We start from the raw sequence: 15,906 nt of genomic DNA on the forward strand, positions 1-15,906 counted from the left end.
CTTCTGATGGCTATACCTTGAAGCAAGCGTGTTTTTTGAACTTCCAAGAGACATGAAAATCTGGCAATACTTTCTGACCTACTGTTAGAAACAAACACATTTCTTGGCTGCTGTGTGTTAAGTATGGCCAGGCTGAAACTGCACTTCACTTTTGGAAATGTCTCCTCTCTTCAGAGGCGTGCATGAAACGCAAAGTAGTTCACATGTCATTGTACTGGTTTTGGCTGAGGTAGAGTTCATTTTATTCGTGAATTTGCCTGTCATCCGTGCTAGAGGCTGGGGCTAAACTATGCCACTAATAGAGTTGCTTTCAGACAAACTATTGGAAAATTATGTAATTGCTGTCTGAGAAAAGGGTGCTCTTCAGTAGCATTGTAGTAGCTAAATCAGGTGTGGTGTAGCAGGCAGGACTAGTTTGGCCAGGTTTTGAATGTTATAAAGGGTCTGGTGTTATGGAGCTTCTAACTGCTTTGAAGCCTTTAGCTGTCATCTGTGTAAATTTATGGGAGATGCTAGTATTATACACTTTTAGTTTTGATCCTCTGTCTCTTTTTAGTGTATTCCACTTGCACAGGGAAAATTGTTTTCTTCTGCTAAAGATGGATTTCTTGAAAATACTGTCTATGAAATGTTTTATAGAACCAAACCGAATGGTTTTATTGCCATCAGTAGAGAAAATTCAGAAAAATTAACCTTCAAATGCAACAAAATGGAGTGGTAAATCCTGTAATTTGAATAGAAACTTCTTTATATCAGAACAGCAGCTGCAGTATTTTCTACATTCTTCTAAAATAACTTCAAAAGTATTTTATTCCAAAGTCAAACCAAAGAAACTTTAAGAACCACTTCCAAGTGTTTGGTTTTCTGGGAAGTATGCAAAGACAGCAGAAAAAACTTGTTCTTTTTAATCCAAATATACTTTCTTTTTCTGAATTTATTTGGAAATTTGGCTTGGAACTTGAAAATAACACCTTCTGTAGGGGGATGGTTAGAACTAAACAGATATTTAGATGATTGAGCCCTGAGAAATTCAGGTTTTCAAATCTGTTTACTAATACTCTTTTGTTTTTCCTATAATATTTTAAATACTTCAGCATGACATCAGCAAGATGTTATAATTGACTGTTCTTCTCTTTCTAAGACAGCAAAATGTTTGGGCTGTAAAAAAAAAAGTCTGTAGCGAAGTGAAACAGTTAACTTTTGTTTTAAGGCTGAATTGTCCTTTCCTGCATCTTTAATATGTTTTTTTGCATCCTTCTAATATCTCCCATGGTATTTTTTTTTTCTCTGTCTCACTGCTGTGCTCAAAGAATGTTTTTTTCTTTTTGAGTGGTCTTTGATGTCCTGTTTCTGTTCCACTCTTATGTGAAAGCCTTGGCATAGTGGATGTCAAGCTACATTAGCTAATTCTCTGTTCTCTGCCCACAAAGACACTTTTGTCTTTAAGTTTAAACAAAGAAACAATCAAGAAAAATGACTTTTTTTTTTTTCCTCCCTAATTCTAAATAACAATCTGAAAGAGACTTATCACCTCAGTTTATTTGGTTTCAGGACTTGTTTAGTGAAAAGAAGAACTCTGGTCACCCAAAGAGAAAGTCAACATTGAGTTTTGAATAGTATTGAGAAAAAAGAAATGGCATTAATGTTTAGGGATTAGAAATTCTGTACCAATATAAGAAATATTTTAAAACTCACAAGAAGAGTGTTTTCACTCTTTCAGTGCTTTGTGCTACTTTGTGTAGTCTAGAATACAACAAACCTGCTAATGCTAGAGAAAAAGTTGGCAGTATTTTCTATTGTAGAAAGAGAAATGCTATGTGTTCTAATGCTGAATGTACCAGTTGAAATTAATTCTTATCTTCTCCACATTATCAAATACTCTGCTACTCGTACCAGCTTTGTTCAAACAAAACTGAATCTGATTCGCATTTTGAATAGCTCTAAATGTGACTTTAATGAGGCTTAGGGGAAGGATTGCAATCCTCTATTGTGAACAGTAAATATAAATTTTGTGACCTATCCTGTTTCAAGCTCCTAAGACTTTTTTATTCTCGACAATCCCTTTTTTAAGCTTTTCATTATTGAATCAAGCAGTTCTAGTTAGTCCCAATTAAATACCAATACATTTGGTATTAGAAATACATTTGCAAGCTTTATAAATTTAAAATATTTTGTTTCGTCTGTTTGTATATCTTAATTTCAACAGCAGGTCTCCTTTTATCAAAAATTTGTAGACTAATTACTGATAATAATAATATCCTGGAGTGCATCAAACATAACCTTGTGAGCCAGGCAAGGGAGGGGATTGTCCCTGTGCTCTGTGCTGGTGCAGCCTCATGTTGAATCCCATATACAGTTTTGGGCACCACAAAGTAAGAGAGATAGAAAAGCTATTGGAGAGCATCCAGAGGAATATTATGAAAACGAGGCACCTAAAGGTGAATCTGTATGAGGCGTGGCTGAGGTCACTTGGAGGTCTGTGTTCAGCCTGGAGGAGATGGAGACCTCATTGCAGTCTGCCCCATGAGGGAGAGAAGAAGGGTAGGCACTGATCTCTCTTCTGTGCTTCCCAGTGACAGGACCCTAAGAAATGGCATGAAGTTGCATCAGGGCAGGTTTAGGCTGGATATTAGATCAAAGGTGTGTTTTACTCAGAGGGTGATCAGGCATTGGATCAGGCTCCCCAGGAAAGTGGTCAAAGCACCAAGCCTGACAGAGATCAAGAAATGTTTGGAAAATGCTCTAAGACAAATGGTGTGATTATTGGAGTTATGTTGTGCAGAGCCTTAATGATCCTTATGAATCCCTTCAACCTCAAGCTATTCCATGGTTCTATGATTCTATGTCTTGGGTAGTCTTAGATCAGATGTGCCAATACTCCCTGGCTTGCCTGAGTAATCTATCACAAAAATCTGAACCTACTAAGGTTTCTCTGGGCATAAATAGATTTTTTTTGGTAATGAAATTCATAGCATTCTTGTTGTGCATTAAAAATGTCCAACCTGATTCTTGTAATGTCTGTTTTTTAGTATGGGCTGGAGTCAGTGTTTCCAATCCTTTTCTGCTGGTCTTGCTGTTGATGTGCTGGCCCTTCACTGACACTCCCAGAAGTATTTTTCTTAGGCATTAAATTTTTCAGAACCTTCAGAGGAAATGCATTTTCATTATCAAAGAAATAAGAGTGTTTAGCTAAGGGCTGGTTACATCTTCTATGTCCTGAACACTAATGAGGTTTTATTTCTTTCTAATAACAAAACCAAATTTCATTCAATGAATTCTGCATAGCTTAAACTCTCCTTTTCAGTAGCAGAAGCTGAGAAAATGCCTGAATGGTTCTCTCTCAAAATATTTGAATGCATTGTGTTTGCTTTCCATTGTATTTTTAGAAGAGGCTAAAATGAATATGTAATGGGATTTCTCCGGGCAGTATGTTTTTTGATTGACTCCATTTTTGTGTTTCTTCAGAATAGTTGCAGAGTTAACAGAGTTGGAGTTGCTCTTAATCTCTGTTTTAGTACACTTTTCAAAAATTCTGGTATTACTGAACTCGTGGGTAAGGGATATAGTTAGATACCTATGTAGGCAGTAGAACATACCTGAATCTCATAAAAAAAGTGGTCATTGCATTGTATTTACTTTCTTTTTATAAATACAGTGCATTTGTCACAATCTAGCCTATGTATATTGTTCCTAAAACTAAAATTTAGAGGTTTGTCTTTAATGCTCCAAGATAAATTCCAATTAATTCCCTCTGCAGTATATGATCTCAAAAACAGGCTTAGGTTGTCCTGCCTTTTAACTTCCCTGGCCAGAGAGTGACCTGTTTAAACTCAAGGTGTGCTTTTAGTGGCTAGTGGAAAAGCTGGAGATTATTACTTTGCTTTTCAAACTGTTTTGTGTTGTTGCTGAATAATGTAGTGGAAGTGAAAAGTCATGTGGTCCAAAACAGGATAGGCAATGTCCCCATTTCCAAGCCTGACCAGATTGTTCTCTGCAATTGCTTCAGGGCATCACATTTGAAGTGCAGCTCCTCAAAACAGGATCAGGAATATTTTAAGAAAACCTATAGCTTTCTGTCTCTGTCATTCCTGCTGTCACTTTCTCTGCAGGATATGTATTGAAAGGAACAAATAACATGGAATAATTCCCAAAGTGCTTTCTGGGTGCTTGTGTGCCTTATTTTTTAGGGCAGCAACAGCAAAAATGTGGCTGAAGATTGATGATTCCTCTTTCCTCCTTTTATTGAGAAATAGGCTGCAGTGTTAAATAGGCCAGTGAGGAGAGTCCAAGCCTTATGGGCCTGTTTACTGAAAATTATTTGATAAAAGAAATAATCTGTTTATACACATGGAGAAAAGTAGTTCTTGTGTGTTTAGATGCCTTGCATGTTACTTAGACTCCAGTAAATCCTCCCACACTGCTGAGAAAATAGCAAGCTCCAGTAAATATAACTGTGAAATCTAAACTTCATGGGGACTGGAATTCTGTAGAATATTTACCCTCCAGCCATTTCTGTACATCTGGGATAGCCAAGTCTATTAGCATTTGGCAGTGGTTAAAGTTTGAACTTCTAACTGTCAAATAATACAATAGTAAAATTGGAAAGTGCATCTAGCTTTGCTAAGATTTGTGTGGAATGTGGGATATTCTGGGGTTTTATGTCTTTGAAGTTCATAGGTGAAAGTGATATGTTGTTAATACAGAAGTTTTAGGAGAGCCTCAGTATACCTTACCTGGGTAAGGCAGTACATTCTCAATGGCAACACAATTAGCTGTTGTACCTCATGTAATAAGGACAGCACATGTGCAGCAATACTGGAATGGAAAAACAACTTCTATTTTGCCTGATTTGATTGTGAGTGAGCTTCTTGAGCTCCAATTTTCTGGAGGCTGTGCTGGCCACAGGATGTGGTAGGTATGAGAATTTACTGATCTTGTTGGTACATGTGGTCCAACAGCCTTTGCTCCCTTGTTTACCAGCTGTGATTTCAGTATTATAAACACTGCTCAAACCTAGTACTAGCACATTACCCCTCATATTTTGTACAGGTGATGGTGTTGAGAGGTGTAAGCTTGACCACATATTGCAGTAAAAGGAGAGGTGAAGAGATGTAGGTAGATGACAGAGAGACTGTCTCGGAAAATTAAGTATTTTATGCTTAAGCAAACTGGACATGGTAAGTCCATGTGCCTGTTGGGATGTACCCAGGAATGCTGAGGGAACTGATGGCTGTTTGAGGCTCCTCTCAATGATCACAGCAATTAAGAGAAGTACCTGAGGACTGATACAAAACTGGAAGGAGTGGCTGAGTTTCTACAGAGTGCCTTGGGGTACCTTTGGAAAATATGGTTAAGTGGTAAGAAGATAACTAGGATTTCTGTAACAGAAGTTAAAGGGTACTTGAATGTCACAGGTTGGTTTCTTCCTGAAATAGTGTGCTTTAAAATGCACTTTGAAGTGACAAAAACCTGAATTCTAAATCTGTTTCTTCTTCAGCCAGGAAAATGACCTTAGACTCAAAATAGAGGCTTTTTATTGATCGTATTGAGGTCTGCCTTACTTGTGAGAGACAATCAGATAAGTATGCTAGAGTTGAATGAACAAATCGTAACTAGATTATTTCTCTGATCTTCAAATTATTTTTAAAAAAGTGTTTTGAGGGTGTTTGCTTGTGCATGTATTAAATAAATTGGTCTGATATCTTTAAATTCATAGGTAACAAAGTGTAAGGTTTAAGCTAAAATATAAATAGAGTAGCAGGATGCCTTCTTATGTGCACTTGATAATGAGGAATTTTGAGATAGTATAAAATGACTACATGTATTTTTTCCCAAGCCTCCTAGATATAATAGATATGGGTGAGTAGATAAATCTTTTTAAGCATATTAATGATTTTTTAAAAAAATTCTAACATCTTCCATAAGTGATGATGATTTTATACGTCACTGTATCATAAAACTAATCTTTGTAAACATAAACGTGCTTTATGTCAATATAGTTTACCTGACTCTTAGACTCATCCCTTGGTTAGAGAAACTTTTTGTTTTGAAGGACAAAGCAAGGCAAACTCAGACTTTGATTTCTTCAGAGACAGAGAGTGCTGCTGAAGAGACTGTACATGACAGGCCAAAATGAGGCAATTTGACATAAAGTAACAAGCACCTAATTCAGCTCTATCAGTTCTGATGAATTCTATACTGACGGAAGTCTATATAGAGAACAGGACTTTGCCTCCTTAGCTCCCAAGACATGTTGAAAATGCATTTATGTAGCAATTTCATAAACAATTTCTACCGTACAATTTATTTTTCTTCTTTTTCATGAAAATAATACTAATGTTTTGGAGAAGGTTTATTTGTTCTGGTAAAGTGTTGTGACATTTATGGAGGCCCATACCCAGTAATGCTTGCTTGCTTCCCAGCTGTGAGTCATTGTGAAAATAAAGATTACTTTCCTTGCTGTCAACTCACACCCAAGCTAATTTTACTGCCTTGTCAAATAGCAGGAGAAATTACTAGTTATCACTACTTAATCAGGCTCAGCTGACAAGACTAGATTGGAACAGAAACATGGTGTGACTGAAGTTTGTTGCTGTAATTTGAATACTTTGACGTGCTAAGACAATTACTATGTAAATTTCACTGAGAAATATTTTGTTCTGGTAGCTTATAGAGGTCTCGTCAGTACCTGGGGACCCAGTGGGTGCTGTAGTTTCTTTTAATAAAGGGAAAGAAAAGGTTAGATCTGAAAAAGCAGCTCAGTTAAGAGAGCAAGAGCTGACAAAGCCAGTGAGGGAAAACAGATGAAAATCTCTTTGTTTTGATTTAACTTTCTCTATAAGAGGAGAAAATTAGAGGTGGGGTATTTTTATGATCCAGAAACTGCAGTAGTAGGCTGCCACCTCGTTTCCTCAATCCAGCAAAGGGATGTCTGTATGACACTTAACTTCTCCTATGTTATTATCTATCAGGGCAATTTTCAAGGTTGTTGATGTGTTTGGAAGGCACAGAGCCTGGTAACTGACCACAGCATTGCTAGTGGTATCCCTTAATGTGAACAAAACATTGTCGATATGTCTGCAGGGTCAAGCAAATTGCTGCTTTTATGAATCAGCTTTTGGTGTCAAGTGGCTGGAACGGTGCCAGCCCTGCTCTCCTTTCTCATCATTTCAGAAGCCTATATTCTTTCAGTTTGTCTTCTACAGAGGCAGTATATTTTTGCATGTTTCTGTTAACTGTACAGCTGTAAGGAGGGAGGATTTGGAAGTTCTGCATCTTCTCTTAAGCTCATGTGATGAGGCCATTTTTTCCCCCCAAATATGAAATTATCAGGGAAGCAAACAGACCTATTCTTATTCATTGAAGTAAAAAAATGCTGTTATTTGTGCCCAGTAGAGTAGGTTAACCTACAAAACGGAATCATAATAGTCTTAGGAATCTTAGTAGTGAATGAGAAGTGTAATTATAACTCCTTTTCACTACTTTTCTTTTTATGAATAGTCGTTTTTCAGGTTGTATTTTAAAGGTGCCTGCTGCAGACAGCTTCATGGTGTTCCTGGGACAGTTTTTTTTCTTCCTCAGGCAGGTTAATATTTCAGGAATAGAGGAACCTCTTGCTATTTTCTTAACCTTCTAAAAGTCTCTCTGCAAGTTTGAAGCCAACTCTAAAATTCTTTTGTTCGGAAACTTGGTTTAGATTCTTGTTTCAAACCTGCAGAAGAATATTCTGTATCTCAAAGGAAAAATTAAGTCAATATTGAGTGTTTTAAAGCACATTTAAGAGTGTGACTGTGTGTTGTTTCTATGAATAATCCTTGAACTCCTGGAGCAAGTGCCCAGCTCCAAAACCAAACTGTAGGAGCAGCATGCAAAGCTAGTGAAAATTTCTGCTTTGTCAATTACATGTATTTAAAAATTTTTTTGTAAAGAATTTGGGTTTCATAAGTAGCCATCTTCTGGTGACTCTGTAGCAGGTGTGCATAATAAACACTATTGTGCAGCTTTCTGAGTTCAGTTTTTGAAAAGAGTAATAAGTTACAAAATTGAATCATACATATTATTCGTGCTTAATTATGTTTCTAATAGAAGAGAGAGAGGAAAGAGATTCTTTGGACAGAGATTGATTTTCAAAGCGGTAAGTACAACTTCACAATGCAGAAACAGCTTTGTGGACTGGTATACCAGGCCTCTGTTTGTAAAAATCTCAACCAGAAGTCTCTGAGGGACTAATTTAATGATTTAAGGATATTCTTAGATAGGAAATACCAGATATTAAGTTCTGAAATATCCTGGAAAGAGAAACTAAACTTATGGAGTATAGCAATATTTGAAAGCATAATTCAAGGTTCATAACTTTTGATTTGTTATAATCTTGAAAATGACATTGCGTCTGACTCATCTGCATATTTATCATTTGATGCCAGTTTTTGGTTGTTTGGGTCTTTTTTACACAAGTGTTGGCGTTTATTAAATATTTTTTGGCCAAGTCCACATTGTAAGTGTTATTTAGCAATTTTGAGTATTTGTGCAGTGGCAATGAAAAATGATCCTTGCATGTCCTCTTTTAAACTCCCATTGTTCTGAATAGTAGTCATAATTTCTGTAAGAAAATACAGCTGTGAGCTGCTTAAATACCAAGATAACTGTTGCTTATCATGATTGTTTTCTTGTTAAGTATCTACCAAGAGATTTCAGATGTAACGCAGAAGTTATTCTGAGACTTAAGACTTCAATAAATAAGCTTGAAGAAATCTATTAATTATTCCATGAAATTTTCAATTTTTCAACCTTGGGTGCTGAACCTATTATTCAGCATTGTTCCATGAATAAGTGCTAGGGTGCTGCACTAAAATATATTATGTTTAAATGCAATAAAAGAGGCATCTTTAGGAAAGCTTCTGTTGTACATTACAAAGGCCAGTCTGTAGTATTCTGGTAAGATTATGCAGAAAAAGCTTTTGCTGAGTAGGAGCCCTTTTCTAGTTTCAATTCTCAGGTTCTTTAGCCCCCTGAACAGTATTCCTGCTGCAAGTCCCATGTATATATACTTTTGCTTCTTCATCCCCTTATCCCCTCCCAACCTGTTGATTCAGGCATTTGGATACTGACCTCTAGAAATAAATGACCTTGCTTTTCATAGGGGTTAAAATAATATCTTTTGGTGGCAGCCATTTGTTTGTTTTGAAAAGTACAACCAAAAGGTAATTACTTGATTGAACTCTTTCTGAAGAGTTCTGCATTGCTAACATGTCTAGGATGAGTGCACTGTATAAAAATTTAAACTATATAATTTCTTTAAAATAAAAAAATGTTCACCTAGAGAACGCAATAGACATCCTCTTCCCAATTTGCCTGTATAACAAGACCAGCATGCAGTAAAATTATACTTCAGAAACAAATTATTTTGGTTTAATAATTAACTTGCTGCATGGAATAATGATGAGCTAGTTTTTTTCCTTTTTTGTGTTGCCAAAGGTGTCACTCGGCAATAGTGAAGGTGAACTCAGCCATAAGATGGATTCCCAGTCTCCAATAAGGAAAGTATTGCTAAGGGATTTCATAAGATGAAGATGATCAGGCAGCATAGTCCTAAACACTGAAGGCCTCTGTCTTTTAAAGCTCTTAAGAGTTGGCAAGTTACTTGCATATGATGAGACTGTGTGGTGAAAGGACGAGAGATAACATGGCCATACATCGCTGGATTCCAGTCCTGGCTGTGAAATGGGCAAGCTGTTTATATTCACCAGTCTAGTCTGGCAGTCTGTAGAGCTAGGAACAATCCCAATTTCACCCTCTGGAGAAGACTGGAGGCCTGGGTCTATTCAGTTAGGGTGAGCTGCAGGATGTGCAGATGTTTACTGCTACACTGCACTGGGTGCTGATGGTGTAGCATGGCCCATGCCTAGAGATACCAGCACAGATGTGAGCTAAGCTGACTGAACAGGATTTCTTGGAATAATTTGTGGAAGACAGCATCAAACCTTGAGCACTTAAGCCTCCAGTTCTGTAAACGGATCACGTACCAGCCACTAATGAGGAAGCTGCATTAGTCCTGTAGCTGCACAAGGTAAGCTGAGGAAGATGTGGTGTGAGGTTTCTGAGCCAAGTGAGTGGTTCCTCAAACACTAAATTTTAAAAATAATGCTGGACTGAGCTATTTGGTTATCTGAAGGAACACATTTATGGAGGTAAGGATAAAAGTGAGGAGAAATATAGTGAAAATAGTGGAAGACTAGTCAAATAATGTGCTCTTAGCATCCTTAAGTATTTATCCTCTTACCAGTATGGGAATGATGAGCATGCATACATAGCCATGGCTGATTACAGAAAACACTTTCATGGAAATTATAGTGATCAAAGCCAAAGTGAAAAATCAGTTTGATATACTAATTTCAGGTAGCCTGATTTAGTTTTCTGACTTCAATCCCAAAATTATAAAATATCATGGCAAATTTTTCTTCTGAAACTTTGTGTATGTTTATATTAATATATATATCTCATAAAAATGAGACTTTTTATAATATATATGGAATGAGTTAACAGAGTCAAATAACCTGTCTTCATCTTCATTTGCCATTCAAATCACTCTTCTTTGTGCAGAGTTTTCATATGCTATTTTAAAAGTTAATCCAGTTTAAAGTGCCACTAAGGCAAAAACTAGTCCTGATAGAAACAAGCTAAAAATAGCAAATAATACATTCCTATTAAAATTATTTTCAAAGACCTCATATTTGTATCCATTTTTCAATTTCCCACTGATTTTTTTTTTTCTTTTTTTAACTTCTTAATCAGGATATGATGTGACACTAAAGCTCTACAGTAATATATTTGCCTTTATCAGTTGAGCTATGATTTCATAATTAAGAGGAAGGCTTAAAGTAATGTTGATTGACATCAGCTACATTGCAATCTTTTCTATGCTGAGTTACATCTTGGAGCAAACCCTTACTTCACTGAAACTGGCTGAGCTGCCTATCTGTCCATCTTAAATCTACTAACCTTTTTTGAGTATTGATTTTAGGATTTATTTCCAGGCCTCTATGGATTTTCTACTATTTCAAGCCTCAATGAAAGTCAGTGTGCTCTTTGGGCACTTTATTCTGCCATTCAAACTACCTAAATAATACTTACTGTGCATATAAAGCCTACATTCACTTAGTGTGCAAGTAATTGGCAGTGTCTTGATGTGGAGGATGACAATTGGAGTTTATGTGTGCAAGTACTATAATTTGCTAAATTGATACAAGTTTGACTGGATTTTCCACCAAAATTTTTAGGCTCTGGGAAAAATATTATTTTGCTCAGTAGTATTTTAAGTATTTCTGTAGGTAGTCAGTTTCATTTAACATGTATGCCATAATTTAGACAGTTTTACATAATTGGTAATCTTCTATACATAACAATTTTCCTTTCTCCAGCAAACCTCACTATTTTTTATTTTAGTAACTTTTGATAAGATTGTTCTTCAGGAAGTATTAAAGAATCTTGAATTGCAATTTCTCATTTCTTTGGAGACTCAAGAATTTCCCTTTTAAAACAAGAAGCGATGTCTGTAGCTTTCAAGTAGTTTTTTTGCAGCCAGGGTATTTGGCATCTCTTCTAAAACTCAGGATATAAAAGAAGCACACTCATGGACTTGGAACAAATGGTGTATGCATTATATATGTTTATTCTCATGAAAATATATAGCTTTTTTCTCATGGTATGTCAGTGTCTCAGCTGTGGAGGTGTAACTGCATCTTTGCTGCTGTTCATCAGGTCTGTCCTGCAGCCCATCACAGTGCTGAGCTAGCTGCCCTCTGATATGGACACTGGTTAATAGAACTTCAAATAAAATGGATTTCATATTACGATTTTTAAAACAGTGATCTTCTGTTGCAGTTAGAGTCTCATGTCAAGAGAACAAGGGGCTAAAAATGAATAGAATTCCACTTGCTGAAGAAATACAAGTAAAGCACTGCTATGAAACCTAGCAGAAAATGATGAAATTTAAGGTTTCATTTCTATGAATTTGAGATATGGCCAGAGTTTTTTGATAAAAGCAGAAAAAGGACATTTTGATGGTTTGTGGTTCTTACTACAAATCAAATCGCATATAGCCAGATACTTTTGCAATGGCAATCAAAAATAAATGTAAATGAGGATTAAAGTCTCATTTGAATGATGGAGAAATGTTAAGTGCAAGATGCTGTCTTCTTCTAAGTGTGGCTCTGTTTTAGATCAATCTGTTCAGGAGGAATAATGGAATAGTTTTAAACTAAATCCATCAGTGTTGCTTCTTCTTAACACTTTAGCATATGCAATTACTCTGAAACTGTCAATGAGAATATCCAAATCCAACGACCTACCCCATCCTTTCATGCATAAGGTTACAATATTAACCATGCAGATTTCAGTACTACTGCTTTCAAAAGATATCTTGTTATACTGGAGAGGTGACTTTTTAAAACAGAAATAGCATTTTAATGTGTTTGGGTGTTTTGGGTATTTTTTTTTCCTCTTACCCTTTTGAAGTTGTTAGTCTGACATATGTAAGGTTCTTTTGCTTGTTTTTTTGGCTTGGGTGGAAACTTGAAAACTAGTAGTTTTGAAATAATATTTACCAGGATTCAAAAATGCTGAAGAAAAAACTTCCACTTTCAAAAATAGCGTGAGAGTTCCATGTATGTCTGTTAGTTGCATGTCTTCTAGTCCAAGAAACATCACTGTTGACAAACAGCTGCCAACAATAGGTGTTGCTTTTGGTGGATGAATTTCTTAATTTGCCAACTGAAACAACTATGTATTAATAATGGGCTTCATTTGTTGTACTTCTTCCTACAGATAATAAGAATTTCTACTAAATTCTTTTGCTGCAGTAGATTTTCTTTCTCTCTCTCACAAAACATTTTAATATAGACTAAATATAGACTTTTCTGTCTCTAGATAATGAGCACTGTTTTCTCCAGAACTCCACATTATTGCAAAGCATCTGTCCTTTTTCCAGTCTTCATATATGTTTTACCAGCAGGCTGCTTACTAAAACGTTTCTACAGTGATTATTTTGGGAAATGGCTTGTCATCTTATTGTATTTTAGGAAGATAAGTCTGAACTACAAATTTAACTTTTTTTTAAAGTATCTAAAAACTAGTTAGTTAGTCTATAGCTACATAACAGTTAATATTTTGCAAATACAACTATAGTAGCTGTGAGTTTTTATTATTTCTTTGGACCGTTTCATTGGTGTGTATAATGCATTGGTAAATATTGATTTCTAAGTATAAGTTTAAAGAGGAAATGCAAACTAAGCTGCAAATATGTGTAAATCAATATTATATCCTAGACCAGCTTTTGATATTCATAGTTAAGCTTTCTGACAAAGAGATATCTATACTTTTTTGGTTTTTTAAACCTGGAATTTACAGGGCTGAACTTTTAATTTTGTTTGTTTACTGCAAAGCTGACAGTTTCTGCTCTAGGGATGCCTTTATCAGGGTGTGACTTTCTTTTGAGGAATGAGAAATTGTTCAGTTACTTTTTCCCCAGAGGTGAAAATGCCAGGCTTTGTAAACAACAGAAGAATGTGTCCCTTTTTTCTTTTTTTCAACAAAACATGAAATATGCAATCCTATCAGTTGCAGTAATCTAGGCATTTGTCATAAAATACTTTTGGATATTAGGAGACACTGATTTGCATGGCCATTATTTATTTTTGAGTATTACAGTTCTTTTCTGAAATGTGTAAACAACTCAATGTTGAAAACAGCTTTAGCACTGATATTGCATAGCTGCTGTGCAATTAAGATGTTGAATGTACGGTGATTTCTTTCAAAGATGAAAGCTTGTTTACATTTCTTTGTTTATAAGTCTGAATTTCCAGAATGGTGTGTTGTTTTATCTCAATACATAATAGGAGCAATCATTTTGGATCTGTAGATGTGAAGTTGGAGTTGTATGTGTGGATATTGTTGTTTTTTATATTGTAAGTACATATCACCCAGGATAATACCGAATTGTTTTCCAGAGTTTATCTCTTCGTAGACCAAACGATCATTTCAGATTAGCCTCATATTATGCTTCAGCATTCTTTTTGATAAGAGGATTTGGTTTTTGGAAATGATGTCATAGGAGATATGTCATCTGTCATATTGCAGGAAAAAGTTTTCAGTGAAGGAAAAGAATCCCAGCCAGTTATATTTTTTTCACTCATTCCACTTAAATTTTGTCATTGCTCCAATTTATTCACTGTTGTAAGCAATGTGTTTTAAACAATCCAGCAGTTTTCACATGAAAGTACTGCTGGATTGAACTGTTGAATTTTATGCTGGAAACCATGTTGGTTGAATGGCCCAAATGGATGACAGGATAAGCCAACTCAGATTTTCAATATGCTTATACAAGTATTTTCTTGCCTCTGCAGCTGTAAGCACAAGGTGTATTTGGAAACACTACCGAACACTAGCATCATCATCCCGTTTCATAACGAAGGCTGGACTTCGCTCTTGCGCACGATCCACAGCATCATAAACCGCACCCCAGACAGCCTGATCGCAGAGATCATTCTGGTGGATGACTTCAGTGACAGAGGTAAGGCTGGTTTTGTTGGAACTTGAAATTTGCAATGCAGTGTGGTCCTGAGAGAAACTAAAAGCATACAAAAATAGTCTTGAGGTACTGTTGGATTGTTAGCAGGAATAAACATTTATAAGATGCTTTTGTTTTACTTGGCATGAAGACTGAAATTCATGTCAAAGGGAAGAGAGACTGCCAACTGTTCATTAGTCTTTATTAATGTTGTCTTTTGAATGTTATTATTGAAATACTGTAAATTTTAGTATTTCCTTGTCTTTTCCCTCCAGTTTTGTATTACTCTGAAAATATATCAGATTTGACCATTTTGGATGCAACTCATTAGCTTTTGATCCTGGAATTTTATTGAGCTAGGCAGATTTGCATACTAGTACAAAATAGCCATACAGAGAAATGAGGCTCTTTTGAATGGAATAGGAAAAAAATGTGTTGGATTAGTTGATCAAAATTTATATCATTTATATATAGTAAAATGAAGAAACTTCAATCACTTGATATCTTATGCTATCATCACTTCTTGAATGCAGCACAAAATAATGAATGTCTCAAGATCCTGAAGTGAATTTAAACAATTCTTTTAGGTAAAATTCCTCCGTGATATGGATATGAAACTAGGAAATATGTAGGTTTTGGAATTTTTTTTCAAATTTCAGTTCATCCTTTATAAGTTTAAGCATGAAGACCTTTGGCTTCAGTGTTTTGCAATGGTGGGTTTTCTGTATCTATTGTAACATCAGTTGCTGGTGTGTATGTGTGCTTTGTTCTGAGCAGACTGATCGCAAAAGAGAGTATTGTACCCTTTGCTAATGTTTTAATTAAAACCTTTGTCTCAGCTAGGAACTTAAAGGAGTAGATTTCTGACCTAATGTTTTAAGAAGCCCCTGGATGAGTGAGAGAAATATTAGTAGAGTGCTGCAGTAGCAGAAAAATTTTTGTAAGTTTTTTTTTTAAATTGATATTTCAGAGTTTAGAAAGATAAATGCTGCACACATCTATCTTGCCCTCTCATATCTGCTGGTTTCCTTGCAATATGTCCTTTGATGAACTGCCTCTCGAGCTGTAATGCAATTTAAGTGAAATTGTAAAGCGAGTACAGTTCTGACTATTCTATGTTTATGAAATCTAGACCGCAGATGAAAGTTTTTGAAATCAGACCTGTAAAACAGCATGACCAGGCTGTTTCTGCAGGCTAACACTTTCCTAGCAGTAAACAACTCATGGGGAAGTCTGTAAGTTGATTTTATGTGGTATTTTTTCAGAAATAAAAAAAGTTTTTTTCCTTTGGTTCCCTTTTTTGGGTATTTTTTTCTTTTTGGCTGAAATAGCAACTATTGAGG

General features: G+C 35.7%; 1 protein-coding gene across 2 annotated transcripts in view; it reads left to right on the forward strand.

Moving 5' to 3' along the window:
• Positions 1–15,906, forward strand: part of GALNTL6 (polypeptide N-acetylgalactosaminyltransferase like 6) — a 425,327-nt gene that overhangs the window by 180,180 nt on the left and 229,241 nt on the right. For both annotated transcript variants that reach the window (XM_015624627.2, XM_033513661.1), the window contains exon 4: positions 14,400–14,566. In XM_015624627.2, coding sequence (XP_015480113.1) covers positions 14,400–14,566 — 167 coding nt within the window. The remainder of the gene's footprint in view (positions 1–14,399; positions 14,567–15,906) is intronic.

Source organism: Parus major, chromosome 4, assembly GCF_001522545.3.
Source record: "Parus major isolate Abel chromosome 4, Parus_major1.1, whole genome shotgun sequence".
NCBI lineage: Eukaryota > Metazoa > Chordata > Aves > Passeriformes > Paridae > Parus > Parus major.